The sequence below is a fragment of the Zophobas morio genome, unplaced genomic scaffold, assembly GCF_036711695.1.
Source record: "Zophobas morio isolate AGI-343-1 ecotype UQ-CSIRO unplaced genomic scaffold, CSIRO_AGI_Zmor_V1 ptg000031l, whole genome shotgun sequence".
NCBI lineage: Eukaryota > Metazoa > Arthropoda > Insecta > Coleoptera > Tenebrionidae > Zophobas > Zophobas morio.
In genome coordinates, this window is record NW_026972136.1 from 2,778,946 (window position 1) to 2,793,695 (window position 14,750).

The 14,750-nt window shown below is 38.8% G+C and overlaps 1 protein-coding gene across 1 annotated transcript; it reads left to right on the forward strand.

Annotated features, from left to right (window-relative positions):
* Positions 1 to 1,648: 1,648 nt before the first annotated feature.
* Positions 1,649 to 14,744, forward strand: LOC135139480 (phospholipid-transporting ATPase ABCA3-like). Its single transcript, XM_064069726.1, has 17 exons — positions 1,649 to 1,976; positions 2,560 to 2,784; positions 2,836 to 2,951; positions 3,008 to 3,252; positions 3,300 to 3,534; positions 3,585 to 3,761; positions 9,150 to 9,359; positions 9,414 to 9,853; positions 9,909 to 10,450; positions 10,496 to 10,545; positions 10,600 to 10,958; positions 11,007 to 11,219; positions 11,269 to 11,542; positions 13,029 to 13,154; positions 13,205 to 13,408; positions 13,457 to 14,598; positions 14,649 to 14,744. The coding sequence occupies exons 1-17, from the start codon at positions 1,762 to 1,764 to the stop codon at positions 14,679 to 14,681; spliced, it is 4,806 nt and encodes a 1,601-aa protein (XP_063925796.1). The 5' UTR covers positions 1,649 to 1,761; the 3' UTR covers positions 14,682 to 14,744.
* The last annotated feature ends 6 nt before the right edge of the window (positions 14,745 to 14,750 follow it).

Sequence of the window (14,750 nt, forward strand, 5' to 3'; positions counted from 1 at the left end):
CGAGTTACGAATTTTTAAAATGAAAAAAAAATATTTGAGCATTGAAAAATATGAAATGAAGGCGGATTCTGCTTGAACCGTTACAAATTCCCAACAACTGATTGCCAAAATGAAATCAGTAGCGTCGAATTGTCCTTAGACCAAAATCTCAGTTCGATGTAAGAATTTTGATTTGTTTCTCATTTCGCGAATCGCCAGATTTTGAGAATTTTTTCAGGATACACCGAACTTCTTGAAATTTACTCTACTCAGTAACTCGAACCTCCTGAACCAAAATCGGGCTTCAGATTTGTTCTTTGAGACCACAATGATTTTTTATGAGCTGACCTAGGCCAACAATAAGAAAAATTACATAGTCCGATAAATTCCTTTCTTGGGAGTAGATCACTTAGGCCGTCCTACTGGCGATTTTTTTTCTGGTTTAGAAAAGTCTGAGCAATCGCACAGATTTTATTTCAGCTACGTAGCGTCAGTAGTTCCTGAGTTATGAATTTTCAAAGTGGAAAACAAATTTTGAGAATACGAAAAATATGAAACGAAGGTGGATTTTTCTTGAACCGTTAGAAATTCTCAACAACTGATTGCCAAATTTAATTCAGCAGCATCGAGTTGACCTTAGACCAAAATCTCAGCTCGATGTGAGAATTTTAATTTTTGCACTAATTTTCTTGAAATTTTTTACTTGGTAATTCCTAGTCCAACTTTAAAAAAATGGCATCGTCTAAATTTGCTTTGACAATGTTCAAAAAAAGTTGTGATCTTTCATAGATGTAAGAAAAACATAAAAAAAATTTGGTCTATAAAACACTCACTATATTAAACTATTAATCTGTTTAGTAACTCACAAGGCGAACCAATTCTTAGAGTTGGTCACTGCCTAATTTCAGGTGATAACAAAGAATTATAAATAAAGGATTTGCACGAAAGATATATGATGACGACATTTTTAACAAATTGAAGCATCGTATCATCATTAGAGAGCGGATTTCTGTCGGGCTAGACAAGGCCAAACTCGGTACGGCTCGTACGGGATGGGAATTTATTGCAGTTACCGGCTGCACTTCGTTTATTTGAGATTAGAATAACGCTGCTTCGTTGCACTCTGCTGTTAATTCCAGTTCTCATTTACTTAGCCGTTTGATTAATAAATCGTTATTTGTATTTATGGAATCAAGTGAGAATTAAATTCAGTGATTACCTATCACCCGCTACTGAGTCCCGGCGATGCAGCGCGTCCCCACCTATATCGTGACGTAGCCCGACAGAAATCCGCTGTCTAATCATCATATAGAAATTAGAAGTACTTTCTGCGTATTTAAAAATAAAAATTACCACAATTCTAAATTTAAATAAATTACAAAACAGATCTTAAATAAACAGGAAAATGCTCAAGTGAAAAAGTGACTAATTAATTAGAGAAAACAATAAATCGTCCACCATAAATTCGGATAACATTTCTAAATACTGTCATGCACCTGTGTGAGAACGCGTATTTAAACTTCCCTATTTATCTCAAATGCACTATAAAACTGTACAAACCATCACAATTTATGATTCACGGAGTGTTAACTATGAGATCATAAATACTAAGAGGAGTTGCAAAATAAGATAAGCTAAAAGGTAAAACCTTAAATAAAAAGAGCGAATTCGTTTGTTTCAGTAGCTGTCACATTAGTATCGCAGCGGGTGCCTGTTCTTCATTTTTTTTATTAGTCGCAGTTTCGACCCCAAATTTTTTCCTGGTTTATTTTGTCGTAGAACATGGTTACCAAATTCGATAAATTCGCTCTATTAATGTGGAAAAACTGGATTCAGCTGAAACGACGTCCGTTCCACACAACGTTCGAAATCGTCTGTCCAGTGTTGATATGTTTGATACTAGTTGGTGTAAGAAATGTCATCGACACTGAGAAAATGGACCGTTCACACTTTCCACGATTTGTTACGGGCGATCACAACACCACTCTTTGTAAATCGTAAGTAATTTTCGTATTAATTTCCAAAATGATTTAGTTCGAGTAATTTAAATTTCCTGCTTGTTAATTTTTTCACGTGTTATATAATGTGCAGATTTTGTATGCTTATAGACTTAACCATGTTGTCTTATCTAACGTCAATTCCTTTTGTGATTTGGGGGTCACATTCGACAAACACTAGACCAACAATTTGATGAAATGCGACTTAAATTAAATAAAATAACACACTCCTGTAGCTGTGGTTTATGAATCCGCTTTGATTGTTTACCCGTGGCATCCCCATTTTCGCAATTTTTTTTTCATAATCCACCAACCAGTGGCTAATCTCCCACGTTGGAACTTGGCCCACCTGTTTATAATACAGCGTAAATATTTGTGCATTACCTAACAAACATCCATTTGAGGATTACACTACAATTTTTTTAATTTGTTTAAAGATTATAAAGTTATTATGCTTTGTTACTTGAATGTTTTCATCTCGTTAGCTTTATCTCGATTTTTTTTTTTCGTAGAAAAAAGTATGACCACAACGATAACACATTTTTCAACTTTATTATGTCCTTTGTATTTTCCTTATTTACAGAGACATGAATGTAGCATTTTCTCCCACTGACCCATTTCTGAAGACAATTGTCAATACGGTTGTCACTAACATGTGCAACACTTCTCCAAAGTTACTAGAATTTAAAAACAAAGCCCAACTCAACACCGAAATTGATACGAACCAATTCGTCAATTACACACTCGTGGTACAGTTCAACGACGATTTCACACAACAGCGCTTATCAAACATTGATATCACGTTTAGGTAAATTACACATTGATAACATTATAGAACACACTTGACACCATTGTGTAGATTACCTTCGGTCGAACGACACGAAAAAAGACAATGGTTTACGAATGTGCTATACCCGGTTTACCCTCGTGCGGGACCAAGACTCGACTCGAACGCCATCTATGGTGGAGAGCCAGGTAAATCTAGTTTTGGTTTTGAAGTCACTAATGAATTATTGTCACCTATCAAACAGCGTATCTCCAACGTGGATTTCTATACTTACAAGAACAAATCACTCTTGAACTGTTAAAAAATGCAGTTGAACATTCGGAGCTGCAGATTTTTTTGCTACGATTTCCTCACCCAGAATGGACTGAAGATCTGTTTTTTGCCGGCGAAATGGAGATTATGGTGGCGGTTATAACCATGTGCACTTTCATCTATAGCTACATCACGACGATTCGAAGCATAACGCTTGAAAAAGAAAAACAGCTAAAGGTACTACGAGTGTTTGGTGGGAAAGCGTAAACATTTTAGTGTTTCAGGAATGCATGAAAATCATGGGTTTGCCTGGGTGGTTGCACTGGGTGGCTTGGTTCCTCCGCAACTTCACGATTTTGCTAATATCAACTCTCCTAATGGTTTTTCTGTTGACAGTAAACGTACACAAAGTACCAGTGTTTACCCACACTGACAAGAGTGTCTTACTTTGTTTGTTTATTCTTTTCGCGTGTAGTACAATTACGTTTGCTTTCTTCCTTAGTGTTTTTTTCACTAAAGGTGAGATCATTTTTATTGTTATGACTATTACAAGAGATGATTGTTTTTAGCAAATACTGCTGCTGCTGCCGGAGGTCTTATTTTTTGTTTTTCGTTTCTACCATATATACTGCTAGAACAGTACCAGGAGAGTTCTTTTGTGGCTGCAATGACGTCAAGTTTGTTTACTAATTCTGCGGTGTGTTTTGGAGTATCGATGATTTTCAAGTTTGAAGCCATTGGAGGCGGTAAGAAAATTTCTGTCAGTTCTTTGATGATAAAGTTAAATGGTGTTAATGAAAATGCATAGGGCTTAAAAAAATATGGATGCTATAATTTTTTTTTCAACATTTTTAAATTTCAGCTGCTCTCTGTACATAGTTGAAAGAGTTTAAGGACAAATCTGAAAAGCTTCGGAGGCTTTTGGTGTTTAGTTTTTGGAAGAATAAAAAAAAATTTTGGGAATGCATTGAAAACGTTTGAAAAAATTTCTGAGACTTGTATCTGTTTTATTCTTTTTCTTTAATTTGCGAGAATCTGGAGTCTCTATGCGTACGAATTCAATTGAAAGAATCTGGGAAACCCCTACTGTTTCTTTTATAAACTTCAAAGATCCTGAGATCCTGGGGCCTATTCTGATCTTGGAAGAATTTGAAAGAATTTTGGAGGTTCCTGGTGTTTTGGTATAGAATGTATAGGAATCTAGCAGTGTTTTGTTTTAGGATGAAGCTACAAAAATTTTGGGAATGCCTGGTATTTTATTGTGGAAATTGTTTAAAATAATCTTGGGGTCCGACGTGATTTTTTCTTTTTTTGAAAGAATTTGAAAGATTTATGGGGCCAAATTTATTGTTTTAAATATCACACAGCTCAATTCAAAAGAGCCTGTTTTTTCGTCCTTTTCGTCCTTTTCTTCCTTCGTCCTTTTCGTCCTTCGTCCTTTTCGTCCTTCGTATTTTTTGTCCTTTTCGTCCTTCGTCCTTTTCTTCCTTCGTCCTTCGTTCTTTTTGTCCTTCGTCCTTTTCTTCCTTCGTCCTTTTTCTCCTTCGTTCTTTTCGTCCATTTCGTTTTTCGTCCTTTTCGTGCTTCGTCCATATCGTCCTTTTCGCCTTTTCATCCTTATCGTCCTTTTCGACCTTCGTCCTTCCCATCCTTCGTCCTTTTCGTCCTTCGTCCTTTTCGTTCTTCGTCATTTTCGTCTGTGTCTTCTTTAGTACTTTTCGTCCTTCGTCCTTTTCGTCCTTCGCCCTTTTTGTCCTTCGTCCTTTCCGTCCTTTTCATCCTTCGTCCTTTTCGTACTTTTCCTCCTTAACCTACTTTTCGTCCTTCGTCCTTTTTGTCCTTCGTCCTATTCGTCCTTCGTTCTCTTCGTCCTTTTCTTCCTTCGTCCTTTTCGTCCTTAGTCCTTTTCGTCTTTCGTCCTTTCCGTCCTTTTCGTCCTTCGTATTTTTTGTCCTTTTCGTCCTTCGTATTTTTTGTCCTTTTCGTCCTTCGTCCTTTTCTTCCTTCGTCTTTCGTTCTTTTTGTCCTTCGGCCCTTTCCTCCTTCGTCCCTTTTCTCCTTCGTTCTTTTCGTCCATTTCGTCCTTCGTCCTTTTCGTTCTTAGTCATTTTAGTCTGTGTCTTCCTTAGTACATTTCGTCGTTCGTCCTTTTCATCCTTCGCCTTTTTCGTCCTTCGCCCTTTTCGTCCTTCGTCCTTTCCGTCCTTTTCGTCCTTTCCGTCCTTTTCGTCCCTTTCATCCTTAACGTCCTTCTCGTCTTTCGTCCTTTTCGTCCTTTGTCCTTTTCATCCTTCGTCCTTTTCGTACTTTTCCTTCTTAACGTCCTTTTCGTCCTTCGTTCTCTTCGTCCTTCGTCCTTTTTGTCCTTTTCGTCCATCGTCCTTTTCTTCCTTCGTCCTTTTCGTCCTTTTCGTCTTTTTCGTTTGTCGTCCTTTTCGTGCTTCGTCCTTTTCGTCCTTCGTACTTTTCGTCCTTCGTCCTTTTCGTCCTTCATCCTTTTCGTCCTTCGTCTTTTTCGTTCATCATCCTCTTCTTCCTTCGTCCTTTGTCTTTTTCGTCTTTTCGTCCATTTCGTCCTTCGTCCTTTTCGTCCTTCGTCCTTCGTCCTTTTCGTCCTTCGTCCTTTTCGTCCTTCGTCCTTTTCGTCCCTCATCATTTTCGTCCTTTTCTTCCTTCGTCCTTCCTGGTATTTTATTCCTAAAAGATTTAAAAAAAAACTCTGGGTACATATTTTGGAAATTTTTTTTAAAATGTTAGGGGTCTCGGTCTTTTATTTTTTCAAAGAATCTTGAGACCTTTTGGGAACTTCTGGTATTTTCCTTAAATAATTTGAAAGAATCTCAAGGGTTTCAGGTGTATTTTTTTTTTTTGAAGAATTTGAAAAAATATTACAATTCTTGGTGCTGTATTTTTGAAAGAAATTTTTCTATTTTTAAAGGATCACATAGCTGTTCCATAACACTCAAGAGATTGCTTGTTTTTTTTAATTTGTCCTTTTCGTCCTTCGTCTTTTTCGTCTTTCGTCATTTTCGTCCTTTTCGTTCTTCGTCCTTTTCGTCCATTTCGTCTTTCGTCTTTTTCGCCCCTCGTCCTTTTCGTCCTTCGTCCTTTTCTTCCTTTGTCCTTTTCGTCCTTCGTACTTTTTGTCTTTCGTCATTTTCGTCATTTTCGTCTTTCGTCCTTTTCGTGCTTCTTCCTTTTCGCCCTTTTCTTCCTTCTCGTCCTTTTGGTCCTTCTTTTTGGTCCTTTTCCTCCTTCATCTTTGGTCCCTTTCGCCTTTCGTCTTTTGCGTCCTTTTCGTCCTTCGTCTTTTTCGTCCTTTGCCCTATTCGTTGTTTGGTCTTTTCGTAATTTTCTTCCTTCTTCCTTCTCCTCCTTCGTCCTTTTCGTCCTTCGTCCTTTTCGTCTTTCGTCATTTTCGTCCTTTTCGTCCTTCGTCATTTTCTTCCTTCGTCCTTTTCGTCCTTTTCTTGCTTCATCCTTTCGTCCTTCGTCCTTTTCCTCCATTTCGTCCTTCGTTCTTTTCGTCCTTCGTCCTTTTTATCCTTTTCTTCCTTCGTCCTTCGTCGTTTTCGCCTTTCGTCCTTTGCGTCCTTTTCGTCCTTTGTCATTTTCGTTCTTCGTCATTTTCGTCTGTGTCTTCCTTGGTACTTTTCGTCGTTCGTCCTTTTCATCCTTCGTCCTTTTCGTCCTTCGTCCTTTCCGTCCTCTTCGTCCTTCATCCTTTTCTTCCTTCGTCCTTTTCGTCCTTTTCTTCCTTCATCCTCTCGTCCTTCGTCCTTTTCGTCCATTTCGTCCTTCGTCCTTTTCGTCCTTCGTCCTTCGTCCTTTTCGTCCTTCGTCATTTTCTTCCTTCGTCCTTTTCGTCCTTTTCTTGCTTCATCCTTTCGTCCTTCGTCCTTTTCCTCCATTTCGTCCTTCGTTCTTTTCGTCCTTCGTCCTTTTTATCCTTTTCTTCCTTCGTCCTTCGTCGTTTTCGCCTTTCGTCCTTTGCGTCCTTTTCGTCCTTTGTCATTTTCGTTCTTCGTCATTTTCGTCTGTGTCTTCCTTGGTACTTTTCGTCGTTCGTCCTTTTCATCCTTCGTCCTTTTCGTCCTTCGTCCTTTCCGTCCTCTTCGTCCTTCATCCTTTTCGTCCTTCATCCTTTTCTTCCTTCGTCCTTTTCGTCCTTTTCTTCCTTCATCCTCTCGTCCTTCGTCCTTTTCGTCCATTTCGTCCTTCGTCCTTTTCGTCCTTCGTCCTTCGTCCTTTTCGTCCTTCGTCCTTTTCGTCCTTCATCCTTTTCGTCCTTTTCTTCCTTCTTCCTTCCTGGTATTTTATTCCTAAAAAATTTCAAAAAAACTCTGGGTACATATTTTGGAAAAATTTTTCTAAATGTTAGGGGTCTCGGTCTTTTATTTTTTTAAAGAATCTTGAGACCTTTTGGGAACTTCTGATATTTTCCTTAAATAATAATTTGAAAGAATCTCAAGGGTTTCAGGTGTTTTTTTTTTTGAAGAATTTGAAAAAATATTACAATTCTTGGTGCTGTATTTTTTAAAGAAATGTTTCTATTTTTAAAGGATCACATAGCTGTTTTTTTTTTAATTTGAAAGGTTCTTGGGGGCTATTGTTTTGTTTTTGAAAGGATTTGAAAAAATCTTGGAGATTCCTGCTATTTTGAATATGACAGAATTAAAAAAAAAAATTGAAGAATTCTGGTGTTCCATTTTTGAAAAATTGCAAAAAGTCGGAGGTGTCTGGTGTTTTTTTACGTGTGAAAAGCTCGGAGATTCCTGGTGTTTATTTTTTGTAAAGAATTTGAAAAATCTTCTTGTTCCGTATGGTTTGATTTTCCAAGAATTTAAAAGAATCTAGGGGCCTTTTTTATGGATGTGAAAGTATCTTGGGGACTCCTGATATTTTGGTTTTGAAAAAATTTGAAACAATCTCGGACGTTTCTGTTGTTTTGTTTTTGAAAGAATTTAGAAGAATTTTGGGAACTTCTCGTATTTCATTTCTGGTATTTTATCTTTGAAAAAATGTGAAAGAATCTCAGAGATCTCATTTTTCTATTGGAGCATTTGAAAGAAATTTAAAGGTTTTTGATATTTTATTTTTGAAAGACAATTAACTTTGCTTTTAAAAGAATCTCGAGAAATTAATAATTTGTAATTTTATTAATGCAAGATGATATAGTTCAATTTACTGGTTGAAAGAATCTCTAAGGCCCCTGAACTTTTGTTTTTGGAAACCTCCTAAAAAAATTGGGGAACCCTTGGAGTTTTTTGGAAAAATTTGAAAAAAATTTGAAAAACTGCTGGTATTTTATTTTTTAAATAATTTGAAAGAATCTCAAGGGTTTCGGGTGTTTTCTTTAAGAATTTGAAAGAATATTAGAATCTATTGTTGAAAAAAATTTTAAAAATCTGTGAGATAAGATTTTTCTATTTTTTAAAGATCATATAGCTCGTTCAAAAAAATAATCAAGAGATCCCCTGTTTTTTTTTTTTAATTTGAAAGGATCTTGGGGGCCTTCGGTATTGTTTTTGTTTTGGTTCCTTTGGGTTTTATTTTGCAAGAATTTCAAAAATCTGGGAACCCTCGGTGTCGGTTTTTGGGGGCTCTTGTTACCCAAGTTTTGAAATTTTTTTTAATAAGGGACCTTTAATGTTTTACTTTTGAAAGAATCTCTGCGGTCAACTTACAGTTCAATTTACTGGCTGAAAGAATCTAGTGTTTTTTTAGATCTTGGGTCCCCTATTTTTGGTTTTAAAAGATATGGAAGTACCTTCTTCTGAATTTAAAAGAACCTGTGGAAGCAATTTGTGTCCCGATTTAAAAGGCTAAAGGAATTTAGAAGGCTTCTGGTTCTTTTTTCAATATAAATTTAATATTTTTGAAAAAAAATGTAGAATCTCGAGAGACTTTAATGTTTTATTTTGGAGATTCTGGTAATTTCGTTTTGAATGATTTTTTTAAAGAATTTCGGAAACTTGTTTGTATTTTGTTTTTTGGGCCGCAAAAAACATATTCTAAGAAAATCTATGCATAATTTTTGATTTTTGACTACACAAAGCCCGCTTTTTAGAAATTACAAAATTTTCAATGGACACCACTATGTAAATTTTCTACAAATCTGGTTTTAATACTAGGCATTCATTGGAACACCCTTTGGTCTGCCATATCCCCAGACAACGACTTAACCCTCGGTGCCATCTTCATGATGCTCCTCTTCGACACATTCTTCTACCTAATCCTCGCCCTATACATCGAAGCAATATGTCCCGGAGACTTCGGAGTTCCAGAACACTGGTACTTCCCACTTACTTACTCCTACTGGTACAACAAAACCCTAGACACAAGTAAGCCACAACGAGACCACTTTATAACCTCCTTAGTACTTCTTTGAACTTCAGCCAACCAACCACCCACCAAAACCGAAGGCGACTACTTCGAAGAATTCACCGACAAGCTACCAATAGGAATCCAACTCCGAAACCTCTCAAAAACCTACGGTAGCACCGAAGCCGTCAAAAACCTAAACCTGGACATGTACGAAGGCCACATCACCATACTACTGGGCCACAACGGAGCCGGCAAAACCACCACGATGTCCATGATCACCGGTATGTTTCCACCCAGCAGCGGCACGGTTCTGGTAAACGGGTTCGACGTACGCACGAACACGGAGAACGTTCGTGATAGTATGGGTTTGTGTCTACAACACAACGTTCTCTTCGACAATTTAACAGTTTACGAACACTTGTTTTTCTTTGGGAAACTAAAAGGTCTGCCGTGTGACGAAATCAACCAAGAAATCGACGACTACATTAGGTTGCTGGAACTAGAAGAGAAAGTACTGAGTTTTATTGTTAGCTAGAATAACATGGTACTGATGTTGTAATTTTCAGCGACATTCGTGCGCCAGTTCGTTGTCTGGTGGCATGAAACGAAAATTGAATGTTGGAATTGCCATGTGTGGCAAATCTAAAGTGGTCATTCTAGACGAACCTACATCTGGTATGGATGTGACAGCAAGGAGGGCTGTTTGGAACCTTCTCCAGAAGCAAAAAAAGGGACGAACGGTACTTCTAACCACCCACTTTATGGACGAAGCCGATTTGCTGGGAGACAGAGTCGCTATCATGGTTGATGGTAAATTGCAGTGTTGTGGTTCCAGTTTTTTTCTAAAACGGAAGTACGACACTGGGTACTACTTGACCATGGAAGTTAATTCTTGGTGTCGAGTAGGAGACGTCACAGAAGTGTTGCGAAAGCACATACCACAATCAGAAGTGTGTTCCTATGTGGGTTCTGAGCTCAGTTATCAATTATCAGAAAGCGAAACTTGTAGGTTTGAAAATATGCTGAATGATTTAGACACGAAAACTAAACAACTGGGAATTGAAAGCTATGGCATCTCACTGGCCACTTTAGAGGAAGTTTTCATGAAGTAAGTCGCTCGAATTGTTAAAAGTTAATAAATTATCATTTGTAGAGCTGGTGACAAGTTTTCCAACATGAATAAATTGAAAGACAGCGAAAAGAGTAAAGGATTTTTTAAACTCTAGTGTATAAAATTTATTGATAAGATAATTCCAGTTACGATTCAGCCGTATCCGGCGAAAACTCTGGACTATTTGACCGGATTTTCGCTTCTGAAGAATCAGTTTCAGGCGATGTTGTACAAAAAAGCGCTTGTGATTTCACGGTCATGGCACTTGTTACTAATGCAAGTAACTTTACCCGCTATACTGATAATAATTACAGTTTTAGTAGGGCGGAGGAATGTCCCTCTTAGCAAATTTCCTTCCCTAAAACTGTCCCTAGATTCTTATGATAAACCGACAGTTCTGATAGAAGCTCCTGACGAAAATAAATATTATCAAATATATCAGGATATGTTACGAGGATATCAATTAACAAAAGTGCCGAACATAGAAGATACGGTTTATAATCTAGTAAGTAGAACGATTATATTTTCCAAAATATTGTTTTTTTTTTCATAGACAATAAAGTCACCACCTACTGTCAGACTAAAATATATCACGGCGGCTTCTTTCAAAGACAATACGGTTACGGCTTGGTTTAATGGTGACCCTTATCATTCAGCACCATTAACACTAACCCTGATTCTAAACACCCTCTACAAGAAACATCTAGGCCAAAACGCGACAATAAATTTCTTCAACCATCCTCTTCCACTCAATATTGAAGCACAGGTTTAAGCTCCACTAACCAGAAATCAGCTCACCAAAAGTACAATTTTAGATTGATAATTTACTCTTCAATATAATGGGTTTCCAAATTGCCATAGTACTCGGAAATGGAATGGCTTTGGTGGCCAGTTTCTACATACTTTTTTACATCAAAGAGCGCGTGACCAAAATAAAACATTTGCAATTTATGGCTGGCATGAACCGATTCGTATTTTGGCTCACTTGCTTCCTCTGCGATTTGGTTACGTACTCCATTACGGTTTGCGCTGTGTTGGTGACGTTTCTGGCGCTTCAGGAAGACGGATATAAAGAGGAAGACGAAATAGGTATAAATGTTGTTGTTGTCCAGTGAGCCAGAACCCCCATCACATATGATGGGGGTTCTGGTTCACTTTGACCTCACTTGACCTCGCCTAGAACCAGCACCAACTTTCTCGATGGTTACGTGCTCGCTCAAGGCCACTTTGACCTCAGCGATCTAGTAGTATACCCATTCTAACCCACTTTGATCTCAGCTGATCTGGCCTAGAATCGGTCTAATCTAGGGAAAGAGTGATCCCGATTCTAGATCAGGTTAAGTGAGTTTAGAGTGACCAAAACCTCCATCAGATAGCTACAATACCATCTGTACTCGTTTACTGCGAAATTCTGCGAAATTACACATATGATGGGGGTTCTAGCTCACTTTGACCTCACTTGACCTCGCCTAGAACCAGAACCACATTTTTCGATGGTTACGTGCTCGTTCAAGGCCACTTTGACCTCAGTGATCGAGTAGTATGCCGATTCTAACCAATTTTGGTCTCAGCTGATCTGGCCTAGAATTGGTCTAATCTAGGGAACAAGTGATGCCGATTCTAGATCAAGCCAACTTAGTTTGGAGTGACCAAAACCTCCATCAGATAGTTACAATACCATCTGTACCCGTTTACTGGGAAATTACACATATGGTGGGGGTGCTAGCTCACTTTGACCTCACTTGACCTCGCCTAGAACTAGCACCACATTTCTCCATAGTTAGGTGCTCGCTCAAGGCCACTTTGACCTCAGTGATCTGGTAGTAGTTACATGATGCCCATTCTAACCCTCTTTGATCTCAGCTAATCTGGCCTAGAATCGGTCTAATCGAGGGAAAAAGTGATGCCGATTCTAGATCAAGCCAACTGAGTTTAGAGTGACCAAAACCTCCATCAGATAGCTACAACACCATCTGTACTCGTTTACTGCGAAATTACACATATGATGGGGGTTCTGGATCACTTTGACCTCACTGGACCTCGCCTAGAACCAGCACCACATTTCTCGATGGTTAGGCGCTCGCTCAAGGCCACTTTGACCCCAGTAATCTGGTAGTAGTTAAATGATGCCCATTCTAACCCACTTTGATCTCAGCTGATCTGGCCTAGAATTGGTCTAATCTGAAAAAGTGATGCCGTTTCTAGACCAGGCCAACTGAGTTTAGAGTGACCAAAACCTCCACCAGATAGCTACAATACCATCTGTACCCGTTTACTGGGAAATTACACATATGATGGGGGTTCTGGCTCACTTTGACCTCACTTGACCTCGCCTAGAACCAGCACCACATTTCTCGATGGTTAGGCGCTCGCTCAAGGCCACTTTGACCTCAGTGATCTGGTAGTAGTTAAATGATGCCCATTCTAACCCACTTTGATCTCAGCTGATCTGGCCTAGAATTGGTCTAATCTAGGGAAAAAGTGATGCCGATTCTAGACCAGGCCAACTGAGTTTAGAGTGACCAAAACCTGAATCAGATGACTACAATACCATATGGGAAATTACACATTCTAGGTCGTATAGCGGTGTTATTGGTTTATTTCGGCTTCAGCATCCTACCTTTTACGTATTTAGCGTCCCATTGGTTCACCGCTCCTTCCACTGGATTCTCTATGACCATGGTTTTAGGAGCAGTTGCAGGTACGACCCCCTATAGACAAATTCTATGTATTCTATCTACATTCACACAGCGGTTGTCGGACTGACCACCATGCAGGTGCTAGAAATAGACCCTCTAGGTCTATCAGAAATCGCAGAAAGTGTCAACTGGATCCTACTCTTCGTCCCGTTCTACTCCATAGCGAAAGGCGCCTACGACGTCGGACTAATCTACTACCTCAAAGAACTGTGCACAGCAAGCGACGACTTCTGCGCCCGACACCCCAAATGTTGCAGTATGACACTCGAACAGATCTAGATTTATAACCGACGATTGTTTGTAGATGACAACGACTACTACTCTATGACAACGCCTGGAATCGGCCGCAACATAATCATATCATTTTCGATCTACATCGTCCTTTGTGTCATACTTCTATGTACCGAATTCTACAACTTCAGCTGGACTAAACACCAAGCACCAAACCGAGAAGTCCATGTAGACAGCGACGTCCAAGAAGAAATCAACAAAATCAGAAACACCCCGAACGCCATTTTGAATAACAACTACACTCTATTTCTGCGGGATGTCACCAAGTACTATCAGAATTTTCTAGCGGTGAATGGGGTTTGCTTGGGGGTAAAACCATACGAGTGTTTTGGTTTATTAGGGGTCAACGGTGCTGGGAAAACCACCACGTTTAAGATGATGGTTGGAGACGAAAGTATCTCATGGGGGGATGTATGGATCAACGGGTTGAATATCCAAACGCAACAGAAGAAAACTCAGAGGTTGATTGGGTATTGTCCTCAGTTTGACGCTCTTCTAGGGAATTTAACCGCTCGAGAAACCCTACAGATGTTTGCGTTGATTCGTGGAGTGCCAGCGGGGAGTTGTAACTCTTTGGGGGAACATCTAGCCGAAGAACTCGACTTTCTGAAGTACTTAGACAAGAAAATTAAAGAGCTTAGTGGTGGTAATAAAAGAAAACTTAGTACCGCTGTTGCTTTGGTTGGTGATCCGCCTATTCTGTTTCTGGATGAACCCACCACTGGAATGGATCCTGCTACGAAGCGCTTGGTCTGGAATGTTCTTTCTAGATTGAGAAATAGCGGAAAGTGTATTGTTTTGACTTCGCATAGCATGGAAGAGTGTGAAGCTTTGTGTACTAGATTGGCTATCATGGTCAACGGAAATTTCAAGTGTGTTGGGTCGCCTCAACGACTTAAAAATAAATTCGCTCAAGGGTTTGCGCTAACTATTAAAATGAAAAAGGGTGACTTGAAGAATGACCTTACTGATATTGATAGTTTTATCAGGCTGAATTTTCCTGGGGCGGAATTGAAAGAGAGGTATCAAGAATTGTTGTCTTATCATCTGGTGAACAATTTTATGTCATGGTCACAAATGTTCGGAATTTTGGAAAGGAGTAAGAAAGACTTGAATATTGAAGACTATTCTTTGGGACAATGCAGTCTGGAGCAGGTACATCTAAATATAATTGTTGTTTTAAATACAGAGGGTTTGATTTTCAGGTGTTCTTGAGCTTCACGAAACATCAAAAGTAAAATTTGCCAGGTTTAGACGTTTTCTTTTTACATTAATAAGACAAATAAATTTGTTGCAATGAATTTTAT